General features: G+C 48.1%; 1 protein-coding gene across 5 annotated transcripts in view; it reads left to right on the top strand.

Moving 5' to 3' along the window:
* The window catches only part of LOC137521331 (membrane-spanning 4-domains subfamily A member 4A-like), a 142,060-nt gene that overhangs the window by 23,581 nt on the left and 99,998 nt on the right, over window positions 1–18,481 (top strand). For all 5 annotated transcript variants that reach the window (XM_068240456.1, XM_068240452.1, XM_068240453.1 and 2 more), the window contains one exon: window positions 2,337–2,456. In XM_068240456.1, the coding sequence (XP_068096557.1) occupies window positions 2,337–2,456 (120 nt within the window). The remainder of the gene's footprint in view (window positions 1–2,336; window positions 2,457–18,481) is intronic.

Below are 18,481 nucleotides of genomic sequence, written 5' to 3'. Positions count from 1 at the left end.
AATTCACAGCCGCGCTGTGTTTACCTCCTCCTGTCAGTCTCGGCTGCTCCCCCACCTCCTGCATCGCTCCGGTCCCGCCTGCGTCCCTTCCCTCCAATCAGCGTGGAGGGAAGGGACGTGGGCGGGGACCGGAGCGATGCAGGAGGCGGGGGAGAGCGGAGACTGGCATTACAAAGGTAAACTCAGCCGCTGCTGACACGCTCAGTGTCGGCAGCACGGCTGTGAATTATGGAGTCTCACAGCGCGCAGGGGGGGGGGGGGGGGCTTTGGGGGAATCTAAATAGCAAAAGAGGCTGGGCTCTTTAGGCAGACCCAGCCTCTGTATTGGGATTTCATTCCTAGAACATCGCCTCGGGTTCACTTTAAGCAAAGTCCACCAATAGGAATCTTATGCATTTGACCAATAGGGAACCTAAAATGAATGTTTCAACAGTAAACTGAAATTAATTCAGAGAGATCCATGATCCGCAGTAATAAATCATAAGCATCATAAGCATGCATATCAGTATTTCTCACATCATTGTCAGATCTGACAAGATTAGCTGCATGCTTGTTTCTTGTGTGATTCAGACACTACTGTAGCCAAATAGACAGAAAGGGCTGCCAGCCAGGCAACTGGCATTGTTTAAAAGGAAATAAATATAGCCGCCTCCATATCCCTCTCGTTACTGTTGTCCTTTAACCACTTTGTCCTCCTTGACGTATAAAAACGTCAAGGAGGACAGGCGTGCTCCCGCGCCCGATCGCGCGCGTGCACGCGCACTCCCGGACGCGGATTCGGTAGCCACGGAATCAATGTATCGGGCTATGGAGCCCGATCACTGATTCCTCTCCCCCGCTGAAAAAGCGACAGCTTCTCTCGGAAGCTTCGCTTTTTCTGAAGCTATGTCCCTCTAAGCGCACATTGTACGCTTAGAGTGACGTCATGTAAACAAAATCGAGATTGCCATCTTGTGGCCAAAAAGTAAAACTACAAGTAAAAGTAAAAAAACATTACCATACACAAATATTTCCCCAAATAAAACACTTTTATATCCCACCCTTCCAAAAATGCCCACATAAAATGTTTAATAAAAAAAACAAAAAAAACATTACTATAAAAAAAACAACAACACATAAATATTTACCTAAGGGTCTAAACTTTTTAAATATCTATGTAAAGATGAAATATTTCTCTCTATTTTTTTTTTATAAGCTTGTAAATAGTGATGAATGCAAAACGGAAAAAATGCTCTTTTATTTCCAAATAAAATATTGTCGCAATACATTGTGATAGGGACATAATTTAAATGGTGAAATAACCGTGACAAATGGGCAATTACAATACGTGGGTTTTAATTATGGAGGCAGGTATTATTTTAAAACTATAATGGCCGAAAACTGAAAAATAATGAATTTTTTCATTTTTTTCTTATTCTTACTGTTAAAAATTACAGTAAGGTATCTCTTAGCAAAATGTACCCCCAAAGAAAGCCTAATTGGTGGCGGAAAAAACAAGATATAGATCAGTTCATTGTGATAAGTAGTGATAAAGTTATAGGCTAATGAATGGGAGATGAACATTGCTCGGATGTATAAAGTGAAAACGACTGAGAGCTTAAGTGGTTAAAATGAACAATTAAGAAAAGTTAAAAAAAAGTATTAAAAAGTAAAAACAGAGAAAAAAGAAAAAGAAAACAACACTTCCTAAAGATCTAAATAATGCTTAACCATCTTAGCGGTATGGACGAGCTCAGCTCGTCCATCACCGCCGATGGCTGCCGCTCAGGCCCTGCTGGGCCGATTTTGCTCAAATAAAGAGCAGCACACGCAGCCGGCACTTTGCCAGCCGCGTGTGCTGCCCGATCGCCGCCGCTCTGCGGCGATCCGCCGCGAGCAGCGGCGAAAGAGGGTCCCCCCAGCCGCCTGAGCCCTGCGCAGCCGGAACAAATAGTTCCGGCCAGCGCTAAGGGCTGGATCGGAGGCGGCTGACGTCAGGACGTCGGCTGACGTCCATGACGTCACTCCGCTCATCGCCATGGCGACAGGAGAAGCCAAACACGGAAGGCTGCTCATTGCGGCCTTCCGTGTTACTTCTGGCTGCCGGAGGCGATCGGAAGAACGCCTCCGGAGCGCCATCTAGTGGGCTTTCATGCAGCCAACTTTCAGTTGGCTGCATGAAATAGTTTTTTTTTTATTTAAAAAAAACCCTCCCGCAGCCGCCCTGGCGATCTTAATAGAACGCCAGGGTGGTTAAACAGCTAAAGTAAAATGTGCCTATTAATTATATTCTATAAGTATGAACAATAACCTCTTTAGTGAATTGTGCTGTTTCTTTTATTTCTTCTCTCTTTCAGGCAACACAGGTCTTTTCAGCAGTTTTGATACTTTGCCTTGGAATTGTTATAACAATTTTGGATGGATATTATGGAAGGGAACTTTTACACACTGGTGTGACCTATTGGTCTGGTATATTGGTAAGATTATTTCAGCTTGTTGCTGTCCATTGTCATTGTACTGTATTTCACCTTATATTACAAGTATATGTAACGGTACAGTAGACTAAAGGGTAGCAAAATAAACGTATTGAAACTGTTTACACAGATGCAAGATGACAGCTGTCCTATTCTATTGTTTTCAGGTAGTCTGGGTTACAATTTCCTGCAGAAACTCAGAATAGGATTAAGGGCTCAACCCCACTAGAAGCCTTTTCTAAGCACTAGTGAGTTAAAAAACTCTTGCTAATGCAATGCTAGGGGGGATTTTTATCAGTGTAAAACAAGCACCCAAGGAGGGGAAAAATAGATGTGCTAAGGCTTGCAGCGTCTCTGCACTCCAGACGTTCCCCCATCTCCTCCACAGTCAAGCCAGCACCATCTGTAGTATTATAGCTCTTTATTAGTTAAAATATCATGACAGAAATCTTCAACAGCGACAGCAGCACTGTTTCGATCAATAGATCTTTCTCAAGCTGCATAGAGTAATGTCACACTAAACCAGCATAGAATATGCCTTTAAATAGTCCACTCAGGACACATCCACCAATCAGAGTAAAGTACCTGCGACCAATCAGAACACTCAGGCAGCTAAGCGGACCAAGAGGAAAACTACAGCCCTTAATATTTAAATTGGGACATCCCATAATAATGCCTTCCCCAGCGTCCTACAACCAGTGAGCGGACTTGAAAGAAGACTGCTCATATCATATGCAAATAATATGCGCTACTGCGCATTCACTCACCAAACTCTCATTGCAGTGTAGGACGGCGTGTGAGCACACCAGAAGCCGCTTCCTTGTTGTACGACGTCACCATGACAAATAGTCATGTGACCCTCGTAGTGACGGGGCGTGTACAAAACACTCCCCCATTAGCAACCACATAAGCGCGACCCTGGCAACCAAACCAGCGTCACGCATAAACATCAAAGAAAAAAGGAATAATGTGGCTAAAGTTAGTTACTCACCAGCCGGCCCACACTGCTCTATCAAATAGGGATAAGAACAAAGCCGCCTCAATGTCTCCCGGCCGCAGGTATCTTGTTCTCCTAAAAAATAAAAACTAACAGTTAAACACAATATTAAAATACAATCCACCCCCCTATAGAAAGAAGACACCTCATATAGCTAGTATAGTGCCCCAGTATAGCTAGTATAGTGTCCAGTATGGGTAGGTAGTGCCCCAGTATAGCTAGTATAGTGCTCAGTATAGCTAGTATAATGCCCAGTATAGCTAGTAAAGTGCCCAGTATAGCTAGTATAGTGCCCCAGTATAGCTAGTATAGTGCCCAGTATAAATAGTATAGTGCCGAGTATAGCTAGTATAGTGCCCCAGTATAGCTAGAATAGTGCCCCAGTATAGCTAGTATAGTGCCCAGTATAGCTAGTTTAGTGCCCAGTATAGCTAGTATAGTGCCCCAGTATAGCTAGAATAGTGCCCCAGTATAGCTAGTATAGTGCCCTGGTATAGCTAGTATAGTGCCCAGTATGGGTAGGTAGTGCCCCAGTATAGCTAGTATAGTGCCCAGTATGGGTAGGTAGTGCACCAGTTTAGCTAGTATAGTGCCCTGTATAGCTAGTATAGTGCCCAGTATAGGTAGGTAGTGCCTAGAATAGTGCCCCAGTATAGCTAGTATAGTGTCCAGTATAGGTAGGCAGTGCCCAGTATAGTGCCCCAGTATAGTTAGTATAGTGCCCAGTATAGGTAGGTAGTGCCCAGTATAGGTAGGTAGTGCCCAGTATAGTCCCCTAGTATAGCTAGTACAGTGCCCAGTATACGTAGGTAGTGCCCCCTCCTTGGGGGGTAGGTAGTGCCCCCTCCTTGGGGGGTCGGCTTGCTTGCGAGTCCCCTGTGGTCTGCGCCCTCCGCTCCCCCGCCCCGTGGCCGACGCTATCACCTGAGCTGGCGCCGCATCTTCTATTATTCCCCTCTCTGCTCGTAAAGTAATTCCCAGCAGCGCGCCCCACAGCGGCTGCTGTGATGATGAAGCCGGAGCCGTAGAGAGAGGGCGGCTTCCTGTAACTATGGGAACCGCTCTCTCTCTATGGCTTCCTGCCTCGTCATCACAGCAGCCGCCGTGGGGCGCGCTGCTGGGAATTACTTTACGAGCGGAGAGGGGAATAATAGAAGATGCGGCGCCAGCTCAGATGATAGCGGCGGCCGCGGGGCGGGGGAGCGGAGGGCGCGGACCACAGGGGACTCGCAAGCAAGCCGACCCCCCAACTTTTGACCCCCTTTTTGGGGGTCAAAAATTCGGCTTGCTTGCGAGTATATACGGTAAGAATAAATTTGGCATAGATAACTGCGGTCAGTGTGGGGTAATTCTTTAGCAACTGTTTTTGGTGGCAGCTTGTTGTTTCTCCTGTTGTTCACACCTTTTGTATACAACGACTTATAGTGCACCGTTTTTGTACATAAGGTGTTTGTGCGTCAGGGTTGCTTGTACACTTGAGGAAGGGGGTAACCCCGAAACATGTCGCGTTTTGCTACCTATTGAATAAACGCAAGTTTATCATCGCCTTTTGAGTGCCAACCTCAATCCTTGTTACATTGTCTACGTTTGTGGATTGCTGACCCACAGAGGGATCGTGCACCGGCGGACCAGGTGTGTGAAGCCTGGGTGGGTGAGTACTCCGGCACCTTGACTGTTTGCATATTCATTACAATTTAGGCCACTGCAGCTTTAAAGGCTCGCTGCAGGGCCGAACAACTGTGCACACAAGTGATTCCCCCCCCCCCCTTTTCTGCCCACCAACAGAAATGTCTGTTGGTGGACTCTGATTGCTCCCAGGATGTTTATTTATTTATTTTTATTTGTCTTTTTTTTAAATAAATGTACGCATTTTTTTTTTTATTACAAGCCCTCCCTCCCCCTACCAGTCAATCACCACTTTCGGCTATCATAGGCTCCAGCCTATGACAGCCAATCGCTCCTGATGCTCTGTAGGGGACAGCCAAGTGACACAGCTGTCCCCAGTACAGCGCTGCCTTAGATCGCAGCACTGTGCCATGTAAATAGACGGCGGTTTCACCATTTAACAGTCTCCTAGCGGCAATCACCACTGGGAGACAAATTCAAATGGAGATGACTTTGCGCGGTCCTGGGGCTGCGATCGCGTTCATGCCAATTGGCGTGGAACGGTCGGCAAACAGTTAAAGTGGTCTGAAACTCATATGACATAACATTTAAAAAAATTTGTTTTCCAACTAATTATTACCCATTTACTTTTATGCACAAGTAATATGGTTTGTTTACAAATTACAGGTTCCCAAAGTACAATGTATGTGCTCTGAAAGCTGCCATTGCATTTTATTTAAGCTGCTTTTTATTATATATTAACCACTTAAGGACCGCAGTGTTAAACTCCCCTAAAGACCAGGCCATTTTTCTTAAAAAGGGCCACTGCAGCTTTCAGGCATCGCTTCAGGGCCGCACAACACAGCACACAAGTGATTCCCCCCTCCCCCCGTTTCTCCCCACCAACAGAGCTTTCTGTTGATGGGGTCTGATCGCTCTCCCAATATTTTTTATATTTTTTTTATAAATATTTATTGTATTATTTTTCCCTATTTTTTTCAACATTTATTCCCCAGCCCTCCCTCCCCCCGCCAGCCAATCAGCATGATCAGCTGTCATAGGCTTCAGCCTATGACAGCCGATCACTATCCTGTCTCCCAGGGGGACAGCCATGTCACACGGCTGTCCACAGTTCAGCGCTGCTATCCATGGCAGAGCTGTACTGGGGACAGCCGTGTGACATGGCTGTCCCCCTGGGAGACAGGATAGTGATCCGCTGTCTGTCATAGGCTGAAGCTAATCAGACGGCGGTTTCGCCTACCAACCGGAGATGCGCGTGCATTAGCGCATGCAATCTCCTGCAACACAGGCCCCAAGGACCTTACGGCGATAGGCATTAGGCGGTCCTGGGGCTGCCGCCGCAGCCATTGGCATGACGCGGTTGGCTAAAGGTTAAAATCTTCTAGTGAGCTGTTCTGAACTGTGTGCATGCTTGAAGCAGAGAGAGCTTCACAAAAAGCTCGTTTTCAGTTGTTCCACATATGTAACAACTGAGGAATGTAAACTAAAAATAAGTGAACTGTTACCACTTCGGATCGGATCCTAAGCTAAAGGGACTTTTCATGGCAGGACAGAGAGCTGGTTTAACTGTTTGAATGCTTTGAATGCTGTTCTGCAACAATTTTGTTTTGCAGTGGAGATAACAGTATCTTTTGTTTATATTCCTCAATTGTTACATTATGTGAAACAACTGAAAATGAGCTCTCTGTGAAGCTATTTCTGCTTCAAGCATGCATGTGAACGCAGCGGCAGCCCCAGGACTACTTAACACCAATTGGTGCAAAGTCCTGGGGCGGGGTTTTGCAGGAGATCATGCACGCTGATGAGCGCGCATCTCCGCTTGAATAATGGAGCTCCGCACATCAGTCTCACAGCGGCGATCGCCACTAGGAGACTGTTAGACGGTGAAAGTGCCATCTATTTACATTGTACAGCGATGTGATCTACGGTAGTGCTGTACTGGGGACAGCAGTGTTATTCGGCTGTCCCCTGGGGAGGCTCAGAGAGTGATTGGCTCTAATGATGTCTATGAGAGCTGATCACTGTGATTGGCTGGCGGGGGGAGGAAGGGATCAGCGATATATAAAATTAATAATAAAATAGAAGTTTTTATTAAAAAAATCAATAATAAACTAATAAAAAAAACAAATGCTGCAGCAGAGATCAGAACCCACCAACAGAAAGCTCTGTTGGTGGGCAGAAAAGAAGGGGGGTTTCATATGTGTGCTAAGTTGCATGGCTCTGCAGCAAGCTCTTAAAGTGGCAGAGACCTGAATTGTAAAAAATAGCCTAGTCACTAGGGGGGTGTGAGCCTATCGTCCTGAAGTGCTTAAAGTGGACCGGAACTCTTGCACAGAACAGAAGGAAAACTTAGAGAAATATACCCTGTATGTATTTAGGGACTTTAGTCTGTCTAATTCCCCCTCATCTGTAACTAATCACAACTGTAATTTTATCTGTGCTGAAGGCAAAGCAGCTAAGTGGTAAACATTGGAGGTTAACAATATGCAGGGCTGGCTCTTTGGAAAGGCCACAAAGGCCCAGGCCTTGGGTGGCTACTACCCAAGGGGCACCTAAACATAAAATAGGGGCTGCTACATATGAAAGAGGAGACATCAAATGGGGAGCAACACATTAAAAAGGGAAACCGATGCTCAAGGGAGCTGTTCATGAAAGAGAGGGGCTGCATACATGGATGATACACATGGAAGAGGGGCTGCACTTGGCATGGGAGGGGCACTACTGCACAAGAAAGGGGAACTACAACATACTTGGCCTATTGGCACTAAAAGTACAAATCGAGCCTTGACAATATGTCTGCTTTCATGAAAGCAGGAAGTAGACACACTGCAGATTTATTGCAGGATTTGTACCAGCTGTAACAAATAAATGTTTTTTCTTTAAAGGTTATTATGCTGTTGCTGATCTTTTATTTTTTAAAGATTCTTTTATTTTAAAAAAATTTCAACATAACAGAAAAACATGAAAAACATGAAAAATGTCATATTTTGCCATGCAAGGCTCAGAGTCAAGAAACAGGCAGAGAATAATCATGGTAATATAACAGGAGAATGCTCTAAGACAGTGTATGTTGTAACATAATGTGGACCACCGTCCACAGTGGTTCCTCTTGAACATCATAGAGCATCAAGAAGTCCAGTTAGGACTGCATATTCAGTAGTCCTTATATAATGCCAGGTCTCTTCAATTGGTGTGATAGTGAGTAAGGAGACAGCCCTGAGCCCAGAGGGATCATACATCAGAGGCTGCCGCGAATGAAAGTCCAGATGAAGAGCGGCATGGCCTAAAGACTATTTCTTTAATTCCGGAGGAGAACAAAAAACATTTTTCAGAAATATATTGTGGGAGAAGAAGTTCCCACTCTCAGTCTGGCATGACCAACAATAAAGAGGAGAACATAACAGACAGACAGATTAGCTAATAGGAAGGAAGTAGAGTATAATAGAGAAAGGAAGAAGAAGAAAAGAGAAAAAGGAGGAGAGAAGAAAAAGGGCAGAAGCCAATTGAGGGTCCAGGGGGACGGCCATGCAAGTAGAGGTTATCTCCAAAACGTCAGGGGTAGGTATATACTATTTGATTCTGCGTAATTAGGCGGACATGAGGGAGCGATAGCGCGAGGTCTCCCTAAATTTTCTGGACCTGATCAATTTCATGGAACCATTCCTGAATTGAGGGAGCCTCTGTAGATTTCCAGTGCCTAGCAATAAGAATTTTAGCAGCATTGATCAGATGCCTTGTGAGCGTCCTCTTGTACCTTCTGATAGACCAAGTGTTGTGGAGTAACAGAAAGAAAGAGGGGGAGTCAGGATGCAAATAGTCCATCATCACATGCATCAGTTCCCTCACATCCGCCCAAAAACGTGTAAGGCCTGCACAGGACCAAAATATATGTAAGAGAGTTCCTATTTCAGTCCCACATCTCCAGCAAGTGCCCCCAGATCCAGGGAACATTGTCTGAAGTCTGGAGGGGGTTAGATACCATCTGGTGAAAATTTTATACCCCGCCTCTTGGTTTCTTGAGGAGATTGACGATTTTTGAGAGAAAATCAGGATTTTGTTCCATTGTTTATCGCTATATTGTTCCCCCAGATCAGCTTCCCATTTAGACCTGAGTGCCAGTGGTGCTCAGCAGAGCTCGAATATTCGAGTAGCTCGAATATTCGAGCTCTTTTTTAGCTATTCGAGCTCGGTATTCGAGCTCCGAATAGCTGGAGCTATTCGAATGGGCTATTCGAGTGATCTCGAATAGCCCATTCACTATTCGCGCTATTCGAGCTAACAGCTCTATTCGAGCTCGAATACCGAGCTCGAATAGCGTCATAGCCCAGATTGATGTCCTTAGAGCCAATCAGAGGGCTCCCAGGCCCTCTGATGGCAGCCAATCACAGAGGGGGACCCTGGTCAGCCCCTACCCTATAAATAGCGGCTGCCATGTTCCGTTTCTCCGTCCTTGCCTGACTTTGCAGAGAGAGATCTGCTCCTTTGTGCGTTGGCTTAGCAAGAGCTTTATTGTGGTCATTTACCTAGCGTTTTTGCTCACATACACCTCCTATATACACCTATATTGTTGTTAGTTAGATAGACATTGTATTTTAGTTAGTAGCTTTTGTGTTACATAGAGAGAGACAGCTGCTGCAGGCTTACAGCTTTAGGCCTCAGGGCCTGCCTGTGTGGGCAGCTGTTCTCTCCTGTCCTCTGTTTATTTCTCATCTATACCAGTATTTCTGCTGTCCTTTACTACTGATTGATTGTATTTTGTATTGTAGTTATATACTGTAACTGTACTAGGACACTCACTGTCACTGTTCATAGGCTAGCTCCTGCGTGTGCGTGCACTCACTGTCTGTGTACTGTACACACACTCTATTTCCTTCTGAATAGTTATATACTGTAACTGTACTAGGACACTCACTGTCACTGTTCATAGGCTAGCTCCTGCGTGTGCGTGCACTCACTGTCTGTGTACTGTAGTGTACACACACTCTATTTCCTTCTGAATAGTTATATACTGTAACTGTACTAGGACACTCACTGTCACTGTTCATAGGCTACTAGCTCCTGCGTGTGCGTGCACTCACTGTCTGTGTACTGTACACACACTCTATTTCCTTCTGATTACTGATTGATTATTGTAATTTCTAGTTGTACTTACTGTTACTACTTACTGTACTAGTAGGGACACTCAGTCACTGTTCATAGGCTAGCTCCTGCGTGTGCGTGCACTCACTCACTGTCTGTGTACACACACTCTATTTCCTTGTGATTATTACTACTGATTATTTTAACTTCTAGTTGTACTTCCTGACTGTTACTACTTACTTACTGTACTAGACACTCACTCAGTCACTGTTCAAAAGCTAGCTCCTGCGCGTGTTTGCGCGTGCGTGCACTCACTGTCTGTAGTGTACACACACTCTATTTCCTTGTGATTGCTACTGATTATTGTAACTTCTAGTTGTACTTCCTGACTGTTACTACTTACTTACTGTACTAGACACTCACTCAGTCACCTCGCCCACCAACCCACTCCATTAAAGTACCCCACTTTTCACCCGCCCTTTTAAAAAACGTTTGTGTTTACGCACAAAACATCGAAGATGTCTGGAAGTGGCAGCCAGCGCGGTTTGGGCAAGGGGAAGGGCAGCAAGGGAATCAGGAGGAGAGGGAGCAGCATTGTGGCAAGCCGCGGGTGCGGCCGCGCCCGCGCCACCATGCACAGTTCCGCAGCAGCAGCAGCAGCGTCAGTGGCTAACATTCCTCCTATAGCCACTGGCCGTGGACGCCTTGGGCGCCGCCCAGCAGGAGCATCTGCAACTCACGCTGCAGAGACACAGCAGCAGCAGCGTGTAGCACCTGCTCCGATTTTCCTCCAGCCGGGTCGGAAACGTCCCATTGAGGAAACGGATGCAGACACTGTGGTGCAACTGATGACGGAGGATGAGCAGCCCGCCATCAGCTCTGCATCCGAGGCCTCCACCCTCACCACCACCACCACCACCCCTGTTCGCAGCAGCCGCCCAGCAGGGCCTGGGGAGGAGGCCAGTTCACCGTCAGTCGCCGACCTGTCACTCAGCAGTCTTTTGACCCCAGGCACCATCAGGGTATTGTCTGCTGTTGTTGGCGATTTTGAGGAGGAGATGCTGATGGGCACTTTGGGGGAGGAGGGATTGGACAGCAAGACTGTGGCGACAGTCAAGCAGCCCATCCATGCATCAGGAGAGGAGTTTGGGGGGTCATCATCCCAGCAGGACATGTTTCAGGAGGGGGAGGATGATGATGACACGGTGACAGACAGAGACTGGGTGCCACCAGCTCCAGGGGATGTCGTCATCAGCAGCTCCGAGGAGGAGGAGGAGGATGCGCTTGTGGGCCTTGCAAGGAGGCGCATCATTGCAAGCATTGGCAGCAGTAGGCAGGTCCCCCAGCCTGCTGGTGTCTCAGGCTCAGCAGCAGCAGCATCTGCCAGTACCACCACCAGCCGCACCCAAGCCCCCCCCCCCAACCACCACAGGGAGACAGGCAGCAGCAGTTCCATGCCGTAGGGGGTTGTTTTTGTCACCAATCTGGAGCTTTTTCACCATGCCCACAGTGTACAGCAAGTACGCCACTTGCAACCACTGTCAGCGGAAGTTGAGCAGAGGTGCAGACCCCTTAAAGTTCAGCACCAGCTCGCTCATCAACCACCTTGCTGCGAAACATTTCCACCAGCATGAGGAGTTCCAGAGGCTGAAGGCATCTGGTGCTGGCAGTGGCACCACACCCATCACTGCACAGCCTTCAGCAGCAGCAGCAGCAGCAACAGCAGCCACCCGCCCTCCTGCTCCTCCAGCAGCACCAGCAGGAGTGCGGAAACGCACTACTCCTCCCCCCTCTGCAACTCCTGCCGCCGACACTGAGGCCTGTTCTGGCAGCCAGTCCTCAGTGGCCTCCTCTGCTGTCTCCGCTGAATCCCCTTGCCAGCAAAAAGCGACGCCAGAGCCTTTTGAGCGAGTCCTTCCAGGGGGTGGTTAGGGCTCTGCCTCCCAGCAGCCGTCGCGTGCGGCAGCTGAACGGCTTGCTGGCACGGGCCATGTGCTCCCAACTCCTGCCGTACACGCTCGTGCAGGAGGGGAGCGACATGCGTGCGCTGCTTGCTTGTGCAGCCCCAGACTGGCAGCTCCCCAGCAGACACTTCTTCGCCCGCAAGGCCATTCCTGCACTGCACCGCTTTGTGATGGCCAATGTGGAGCGAGGGCTGGAGCACGCAGTTGGTGAAAGGGTCCACATCACCATGGACTCCTGGAGCAGCCGCTTCGGGACAGGCCGCTACCTGTCCTTCACTGTCCACTGGGTCAGCTTGGTGGAAGGGGGTGAGGATGGGAGAGCAGCAGCGGGCACAGCAGCAGCAGCAACACAGTGGGTGGTGCCACCCCGCAGGGTCGGGGGAACTGCAGCAGGTTCCTCCGATCCTCTGCCATCCTCCGGCACACCTGGCCAAACCCCCCGCCTCAGCAGCAGCATGAAGGCCCGCCACTGCCAAGCGCTGCTGCAGTTGGTCAGCCTTGGGAAGACCAAGCTGACGGCAACCCATGTGTTGGCCAAACTCCAGGAGCAGGAGAAGATTTGGCTGACCCCCAGAGGCCTCAGAGTCGGAGAGGTGGTGGCCGACAATGGGGCCAATCTGGTTACCGCAATAGACAGGGGAAACCTGACCCACATCCCCTGTCTTGCCCACGTGCTGAACCTGGTGGTGCAGAAGTTCTTGCGCACCTACCAGGGGATGGGCGAACTGCTGGAAACGGCAAGGAACGTTGTGCGTCACTTCCGGCGCTCGGCTGCAGCCTGTGCGAGCCTGGAAGACGTGCAAAAGGAGCTGGAGCTGCCATGCCATCGACTGATCCTTGACGTTCCGACTCGCTGGAACTCCACCCTGGCGATGTTGGAGCGTCTGGTTGAACAGAAGCACGCTGTCAACCAGTACCTTGCCCTGGCCACTGTTTCCGCCGCTCAGAGAAGGGACAAGACCAGCAACATCCCGTCCATCGTCCCCGATGATGACTGGAGGCACATGCAGCAGGTGTGCTTAGTGCTGGCTCCCTTTCTGCAGGCCACTAACATGGTGAGCAGGGACCATGCTATGGTCTGCGAGTGGGTGCCCCTGGTTTGTCTGCTGAACAGGGCCCTCGATGCTTTGCTGGAACAGGGAGCGGCAGCCTTGGACCAGCAGGAGCGGCAAGCAGCTGTACAGTCCACCTCTGAGGGGGAGGAGGAGGACTTGGTGGAGGTCCCTGACCTTGCTGCTGATGAGGGGGATCAGCACAGCACAGTTGGTGCGGGGGTGGAGAGAGGATGAGGCGGCAGAGGAGGAGGATGAGGACAGCACTACCGCCGATGTGCCAGCAGACGTGGCCCGCCTCTTCCCAATGGCAGCGCACATGCTGACGTGCCTGCGCAGGGACCCCAGGGTGATCCAGATGAAGCAGAGGGAGGACATCTGGATCAGCATGATGTTGGACCCGCGCCTCAAGGGGAAGTTGAGCCAGTTCCTGCCGCCTGCAGGAGGAGACCCAGCACAACAAATAAGGAGCTTGCAGCAGGCCCTTGTTGAGCGCTTGGAGGAAGCCTTCCCCCAGCCTTCCACCCCCACTGTCCAGCCAGCACAGAGGCAGCAGCAGGTGCCTGCATCCAGCAGCAAGCGCCCCACAGACCTGCTGTCTCTCAGCCACGAGCTCTACAGGACTGTAGAGGCTCCGGCAGCAGTGACTAGAGAGGAGGTGCATGCAGCAGCATCCTCCTCCGGTCACAGCCAGCGCCTGACCCGCATGGTGGCTGACTACATGGGGTCCTACAGCGGGCTTGACAGCGATGCCCCTGTTGATCCCGTGGAGTATTGGGTCAAGCGCCTGGAGATCTGGAGCGAGCTGGCGCAGTACGCCCTGGAAGTGCTGTCCTGCCCCCCTTCCAGCGTGCTGTCCGAGCGCTGCTTCAGTGCAGCTGGTGGCGTGGTCACCGAGAAACGCTCACGTCTGTCTCACAAGTCTGTGGACAGACTGACGTTTCTCAAGATGAACCAGGCGTGGGTGGAAGGCGAGTTCCTGGCCCCTGTTGTCGGCGAGAGGGGGACATGAACTGGCTGCCGGAACTTAGAACCATCGTTAATGTGCCTTACCACCCTTTACCACCTCCTGGCTCCTGCTCACTAAGCCAGCCTGGTTCACTTTGACTATTACGTCACCTGCAGTCACACATTTTACAACTACAGTGGGCTGCTGTGTACTGCCCTTCTGCTGTCTGTCTGTGTTTCCCACTGCCAGGGTACACAGAATTACCTTCTGCTGCCACTCTGCCACCAGCTATTACGTCAAACAATAGCTATATATCTGTGTAATTGGTTGTAAAACCAAAACTACAAAACCATTAAAAAAAAAAAGGTTTAATTTTTCTGAGGTGCCCGGGTTGAAAACTGTGTTGTCCCAGTTGTGTATTGGACACGATGTGGGCTGCACGACCGCTGTCTGGGACCTCCTGTTGTGTTTATTTACAGCCCTGGTATCACCCGCTAGGTACCAGGGCTATTATGTCACGCTGCCTGCCTGCTGCCACACTCACACTACTCCTCCATTCCTCCTGCTGCTGCTGCTGTCTGTCTGTGTTTCCCACTGCCAGGGTACACAGAATTACATTCTACTGCCACTCTGCCACCAGCTATTACGTCAAACAATAGCTGCTCACATTACTCCTCCATTCCTCCTGCTGCTGCTGCTGTCGGTCTGTGTTTCCCACTGCCAGGGTACACAGAATTACATTCTGCTGCCACTCTGCCACCAGCTATTACATCAAACAATAGCTATATATCTGTGTAATTGGTTGTAAAACCAAAACTACAAAACCATAAAAAAAAAAAGGTTTAATTTTTCAGAGGTGCCCGGGTTGAAAACTGTGTTGTCCCAGTTGTGTATTGGACACGATGTGGGCTGCACGACCGCTGTCTGGGACCTCCTGTTGTGTTTATTTACAGCCCTGGTATCACCCGCTAGGTACCAGGGCTATTATGTCACGCTGCCTGCCTGCTGCCACACTCACACTACTCCTCCATTCCTCCTGCTGCTGCTGCTGTCTGTCTGTGTTTCCCACTGCCAGGGTACACAGAATTACATTCTGCTGCCACTCTGCCACCAGCTATTACGTCAAACAATAGCTATATATCTGTGTAATTGGTTGTAAAACCAAAACTACAAAACCATTAAAAAAAAAAGGTTTAATTTTTCAGAGGTGCCCGGGTTGAAAACTGTGTTGTCCCAGTTGTGTATTGGACACGATGTGGGCTGCACGACCGCTGTCTGGGACCTCCTGTTGTGTTTATTTACAGCCCTGGTATCACCCGCTAGGTACCAGGGCTATTATGTCACGCTGCCTGCCTGCTGCCACACTCACACTACTCCTCCATTCCTCCTGCTGCTGCTGCTGCTGTCTGTCTGTGTTTCCCACTGCCAGGGTACACAGAATTACATTCTGCTGCCACTCTGCCACCAGCTATTACGTCAAACAATAGCTATATATCTGTGTAATTGGTTGTAAAACCAAAACTACAAAACCATTAAAAAAAAAAAGGTTTAATTTTTCAGAGGTGCCCGGGTTGAAAACTGTGTTGTCCCAGTTGTGTATTGGACACGATGTGGGCTGCACGACCGCTGTCTGGGACCTCCTGTTGTGTTTATTTACAGCCCTGGTATCACCCGCTAGGTACCAGGGCTATTATGTCACGCTGCCTGCCTGCTGCCACACTCACACTACTCCTCCATTCCTCCTGCTGCTGCTGCTGTCTGTCTGTGTTTCCCACTGCCAGGGTACACAGAATTACATTCTGCTGCCACTCTGCCACCAGCTATTACGTCAAACAATAGCTGCTCACATTACTCCTCCATTCCTCCTGCTGCTGCTGCTGTCGGTCTGTGTTTCCCACTGCCAGGGTACACAGAATTACATTCTGCTGCCACTCTGCCACCAGCTATTACGTCAAACAATAGCTATATATCTGTGTAATTGGTTGTAAAACCAAAACTACAAAACCATTAAAAAAAAAAGGTTTAATTTTTCAGAGGTGCCCAGGTTGAAAACTGTGTTGTCCCAGTTGTGTATTGGACACGATGTGGGCTGCACGACCGCTGTCTGGGACCTCCTGCCTGCTGTGTTTATTTACAGCCCTGGTATCACCGCTAGGTACCAGGGCTATTATGTCACGCTGCCTGCCTCATTGACTGCCTGCTGCCACACACTCATCCTCCTCCTCCTGCTGCTGAATTTACCTCCTGCTGTCTGTGTGTTTCCACTGCCAGGGAGCACATACAATGGCGCTTCCAACATGCGTGCGCCACCAGCTATTTGTTACGCTCAAAAATAGCTGCATTTCTTTAAAAAAAAATTGAAAAGAGAAATAAGTGAAGAAGAAGAAGACGATATAGAAAAAGAAGGAGAAGAAGACGAAGGAGAAGAAGAAGAAGAAGATGAAGAAGAAGGAGAAGAAGAAGAAGATGAAGAAGAAGAAGAAGATGAAGAAGAAGAAGATGAAGAAGATGAAGAAGATAAAGAAGATGAAGAAGATGAAGAAGAAGAAGATGAAGATGAAGAAGAAGAAGAAGAAGAAGAAGATGATGAAGAAGATGAAGAAGAAGAAGATGAAGAAGAAGAAGAAGAAGAAGATGAAGAAGAAGAAGAAGAAGATGAAGAAGATGAAGAAGAAGAAGATGATGAAGAAGAAGAAGATGAAGAAGATGAAGAAGATGAAGAAGAAGAAGATGAAGAAGAAGAAGATGATGATGAAGAAGATGAAGGAGATGATGAAGAAGAAGATGATGAAGAAGAAGAAGAAGAAGAAGAAGAAGAAGAAGAAGACAATATAGAAGAAGAAGAAGATATAGAAGAAGATATAGAAGAAGAAGATATAGAAGAAGATATAGAAGAAGAAGAAGAAGAAGAAGATATAGAAGATAAAGAAGAAGAAGAAGAAGAAGTATATACAGTACTGAACAAAATTCTGGACACAACTTCTCTTTCCACCATTTTTTTTTAAAGGAACATCCCCACATAATCACTTGCTGTTGTTACATGGAAAAAAAGATGTTTCTTGCATCATTCACCCTCAAAACAAGTGTTGGAAGCTATTTAAGGCCAATTCGAATAGTCAGCTCGAATAATGAGCTCGAATACCGACTCGAATAGTGAGCTCGAAGTCCGAGGTCGAATCGAATAGTAAAAATTATTCGACTCGAATATTCGACTGACCTCGAATAATTTACTATTCGAATTCGACCAAACTCGAATTTTAAAATGGGGTATTTGAGCACCACTGCTGAGTGCACCAGCCGGAGAGTCTGAGGCATTTAGAAGTGAGTACATTAGGGATACCATGCCTTTAATTGCCCCCTTGCCCATACAGGTTTGTTCAAATGAGGTGAGAGGTCTGCTAAGACTTTCTTTCGTTCCCTGGGTCCTAAGAAAGTGTTTGAATTGATTCCAGCTCCAAACGTCAAGGTTGGGTGAGTCAAACTGTGTGCGCAACCCGGGTATCTGTACCCAGTTCCCATTGGCAATAAGGTGAGAGGCCCTAATAACAGGGTCTGTCCGCCAGGCGGGGTAACTTTTAGCATGAAGTCCTAGAGGGAATAGCGGATTATCGAGTACCGGGATGAGTGGGGTGGGCCAAGGGAAGATCAGTGGGTTTGATCTATATTTTCCAAGTATTTTAATGGTATATGCGATTAGACTTGCCGCTGGATCTGTAATTTTGAGCATGTGTGCTGACCAAGGGGTTGTCCTAAGTCGACCAGACATTAATTCGTTCTCCATACCCACCCATATATTTTGATCTTCGTGTCTATGCAAATCTATGATTCTAGTTAGGACTGCTGCCGCGTGGTAGATACAGGCACTTGGGACGGCCATACCTCCCAGTTCCTTGGGAGCGATTTGAAGTGAATATTTTAGTCTGGGCTTGCGCCCGCTCCATATGAATTTAGAGAACAATTGTGTGATCTTTTTTAAAATATTGGGCCGGTATGAAGATTGGAAATGTCTGGAAGAGTTAGAGCAAGCGGGGCATAACCGTCATCTTTATGATGTTTGTTCTACCAAACCAGGAAAATTGAGGTTTGTCCCAACGCTGTAAATCCCCCCTAATTTTCTCCATAGCTGGTATAAAGTTGTGTGTTAGTAAGTCTTTCGGGTCAGGGGTGATATGGACTCCCAGGTACTTCAGGGCTTGTGTGGGCCATTTGAATGAGAAATTGCTTTTTAGCAGAGACTTTAGTGTATCCGGGAGGGGTACCCCGAGGGCTTCGCTTTTGTCATAATTGATAGATAGGTTGGATAACTGGCCATATCTGGAGAATTCAGCCAAGAGATTGGGGAGAGAAATGTGGGGATTGGT

This window comes from Hyperolius riggenbachi, chromosome 6 (assembly GCF_040937935.1).
Source record: "Hyperolius riggenbachi isolate aHypRig1 chromosome 6, aHypRig1.pri, whole genome shotgun sequence".
Classification (NCBI taxonomy): Eukaryota; Metazoa; Chordata; class Amphibia; order Anura; family Hyperoliidae; genus Hyperolius; species Hyperolius riggenbachi.
Note: the sequence above shows the minus strand (reverse complement) of the source record. Positions and strands in the feature narration are given on the sequence as shown.